Below are 3,508 nucleotides of genomic sequence, written 5' to 3'. Positions count from 1 at the left end.
AAAAAATAATAAGAATAAACAAATTAAAAATAATAAGAATAGAAAAATTAAAAATCTAAAACATAAAATAAAAAACTTTACAAAAATTTAATCTTAAAGCTGCTTTGTTAAAAGTTGCAAGTTAAAAGTATGTTAAAAAATTCAGCATTTTGTAAATTACATAGAAAGTTTTTGATGATATTATGCGGAACACGGATCAAGTACGATTTCTATAATTCAAAGGCGACTTTATCTGCATATAAATATACCAAACTACCGAAGAAGTCTCTTTTGCGTAGACACATCAACGCGTGAGGTGGGGAGATAAATCCATAATTATCTTTTGCATACTTTTTTGTAATGTGCATGTATATTAAACTTTTATTATACGGTACTTAGTATAGCATTTAAACTATGAGAATACTTCGTATTAGATTTCTTGTTAATTGTTATGAACTTAGTAAACAAGAAGTAGCAGCCATAATAAGTAGAGTATTCTTTTAGTATAAATACATCGTCTCAGCTTTAAACTTCGAAGAGAATTTTAAAATGCAGAAAGACTTCACAGTACTTGAAAATATGACGTTAAAAGTGAAGATCAGCATAACTTATAACGTATCATATTTTCATTTTTTATCAGTTGACAAGACATCGTCATGGTCCGAATCAGCGTGTTAAATGATGCACTTAAAAACATGGTAAATGCTGAAAGAAAAGGAAAAAGACAAGTTCTAATTAGACCTTCTTCGAAAGTTGTTGTAAAGTTTCTTACAGTTATGATGAAACATGGTAAGTTTATGATAAAGTTATACATTAAAGTTAAAATCTTAACCTATGTTTAAATCTTATAATAAAGTTATGCATGATTTTAAATCTCTATGATGAATTTAGCAATCTGACACCTCTGGTTCGAGGCTCTGCCTATGAACAGAACACGCTACTTAGACTGAGAGATTTATTAATTTGTATTTTTAAAGCAGTGATGAGAAACATGTGTTATTCGCTAGATTCTTCTTAATCATCTATGTTGATATACACCTTGGCTGTCTGAGCTTTACATTAAGTTACAGAATTGTTATAATGTATTTTCATTAGGAAAATGTTTTCATGATGATTTGCACTGGGTTATGAATATTATGATTCCTTAAAAGCATATCTGATTTTAAATTATATATATAGTTATTAATTTAATTTTTGCGTTAACGTTCGAATTACTTTTGACTGTATAATTAAAATTACTTTATAAGTATAATTAAGATATGTATAATTAAAATATACTGTAAAAATTACTTTTAACTGTATAATAATGAAGCTGATATTCGCTTATAAGAAAACATTTTAGGTGTTAGTTCGATAGATTAAATTATCAATTTTATTATAGTAATTAGCGCAAAGTTAACTCAAGGGTTTTTTTATTCAGGTTATATTGGGGAATTCGAAATTATTGACGATCATCGTGCTGGAAAAATCATTGTTAATTTGAATGGAAGAATTAATAAGGTAATAATTAAAGTTAATAGAAATTTTTATTATTAAATTTGCATTAATGATGAACTCAAGTTAAATAGACTAGAGTCTCAGAATTTGTTGTTGATAAATGCTTGTTGTCTGATAATGCAAAGTCTTTTTTCAATATACAGCATTAGTCAAAAAATTTGTGATGTTCTATTATATGGTTTATTTCAGTGTGGTGTCATTTCACCTCGGTTTGATGTCAAATTAAAAGATATTGAAAAATGGGCAAGTTATCTCATGCCTTCTCGTCAATTTGGGTGAGTTAATTTTAAATATTTCTCTTGCAACTGTGATGAAATGGGTAAATGCCAGTTCTGCTTCTGATTACTGATGTGAAACTTACCCTACTTTTTCTGAGTGCATTTTTTATGTTTTTTAAATTTTCATTCTAAAGTTATATCTTTTTTTCTTCAGTTATATTGTGATGACTACATCGGTAGGCATTATGGATCATGAAGAGGCAAGAAGAAAGAACACTGGTGGGAAAATATTAGGATATTTTTACTAAAACAAAATTTAAACAAAACAATTTGTTTTTTTTCGCATTAGGGTTCTTAAATTTATTTTAAATTCTAGGTGTGCGTGTACTTAAATTATTAAGAAAAATTATTTTACCTAATTATTACGTAAAGCAATATACTAAAAGCTATTGACTACCGAATAATAGTCGTTTTTGGAAGAACGTTAGCATTTAAGCGATGTCACAAAATTTAATACCTTCTTCGCTAACTTCACATCGAGACTTAGGCGTTAAAGATATACAATAAGTTTCCGTCTGTAGTTGTCTAACCTTTGCATTTAACTGTCGCATACCTTGTATTACTGTTGTTCACGGCGTATTATAAGTTATAGGCGAGGTGTTAAAACTTAATATAGGATTCGACATTTAACAATTGTTTACTTATAATTGTTTACGTGGTTTCGGGGTGATTAACTAGAGCAGTGTATGTTTTGTCAGAAAACACCTTTAGACAGGTAGATACAGATTGTGTTTCAATATGACTTGGTCGGACAGAAACTTCATTCAAAGCAGAAAGTTTTAGACAATTTGATTCCGCTTCATTAAGTTTTTAAATGCTTCCAATAAGCTTTTTTCTTAACACCATTTTCATAAAAATTAGTTCTCTTGTTTATTCTGTGAGCCAGTTGTTTCGGATGTTTTTTATCAAGTGAACTAAGTCAAGCAGCAAAAAAGTTTCATTGGTGGTTAACCAAGGTCTATTTGGAAAAGCAACAAGTTTTTAAAAAGGCGCTTAATTAGTTCGATTTCCGTCACAACTGCCTTTACTTCACCGTTTAATAACTGCCTTTACTTCACCGTTTAATAACTGCCTTTACTTCACCGTTTAATAACCGCCTTTACTTCACCGTTTAATAACTGCCTTTACTTCACCGTTTGACTCTTTAACTGCTTCTACAGTCAACTGCATTTGATCATATAAAAATTGAGAATTCAATTTGCTTACTAGTAACATTTTTATAAGAAATTTAGGCCCACCAAACATACAAGTTATCATGTCACCTAAAGTTTTTGCAAGAGAATCTGGGTCATCTAATGCTTTTCCAAAAGCAGCATCTTCGTGATATAATAGCATTTTTTAAACATAAATTTCGTCATGAAGAATAATACAAGTTCCTTGACTATCACTATAACTATCGAAAACTTTCTTAAAAAAAAAAACCATCAGATTTTAATACTTTTGAGGTTATGCGTGTTAATGTTCGAATAAAAGTTACTTTAAAATCATCACATAGTTTTTGATAAAGTGTTCGAGAGGTGGAAAAATACTCAAATGCTCTGATGATTACGCTAAAACTGTACTTACTTGTGTTCATCGAATTAATTTGCTCATTCATAACTATTTCTTTATTATTTGGTGTCAAAAAGTTCAGATTAAAATTTTACCAAATTTAGACCAAGTATTACAACATTAGATACAGTATGGACTTTTTTTTTCACACCATTGAAAAAGGATTCAAACTTTAAAGAACTATCAAATATAATGAGAAACTT

The 3,508-nt window shown here is 28.9% G+C and overlaps 1 protein-coding gene across 1 annotated transcript; it reads left to right on the top strand.

Moving 5' to 3' along the window:
* The first annotated feature begins 217 nt into the window (after positions 1-217).
* Positions 218-2,023, top strand: LOC100206814 (small ribosomal subunit protein uS8). Its single transcript, XM_065803283.1, has 5 exons — positions 218-295; positions 620-768; positions 1,400-1,479; positions 1,666-1,751; positions 1,909-2,023. Exons 2-5 carry the CDS (start codon positions 636-638, stop codon positions 2,000-2,002), a joined length of 393 nt encoding a protein of 130 aa, XP_065659355.1. The 5' UTR covers positions 218-295; positions 620-635; the 3' UTR covers positions 2,003-2,023.
* The last annotated feature ends 1,485 nt before the right edge of the window (positions 2,024-3,508 follow it).

This window comes from Hydra vulgaris, chromosome 08 (genome assembly GCF_038396675.1).
Source record: "Hydra vulgaris chromosome 08, alternate assembly HydraT2T_AEP".
Classification (NCBI taxonomy): domain Eukaryota; kingdom Metazoa; phylum Cnidaria; class Hydrozoa; order Anthoathecata; family Hydridae; genus Hydra; species Hydra vulgaris.
This window is presented reverse-complemented; position numbering and strand designations above follow the sequence as displayed.

Bases quoted from the DNA above. Each gene is read 5' to 3' on its own strand.
- LOC100206814 (XM_065803283.1), top strand. From the start codon at position 636: ATGGTCCGAATCAGCGTGTTAAATGATGCACTTAAAAACATGGTAAAT. The intron at 769-1,399 runs GTAAGTTTATGA...TTTTTTATTCAG, and splicing joins TACAGTTATGATGAAACATG to GTTATATTGGGGAATTCGAA. The intron at 1,752-1,908 runs GTGAGTTAATTT...TTTTTTCTTCAG, and splicing joins ATGCCTTCTCGTCAATTTGG to TTATATTGTGATGACTACAT.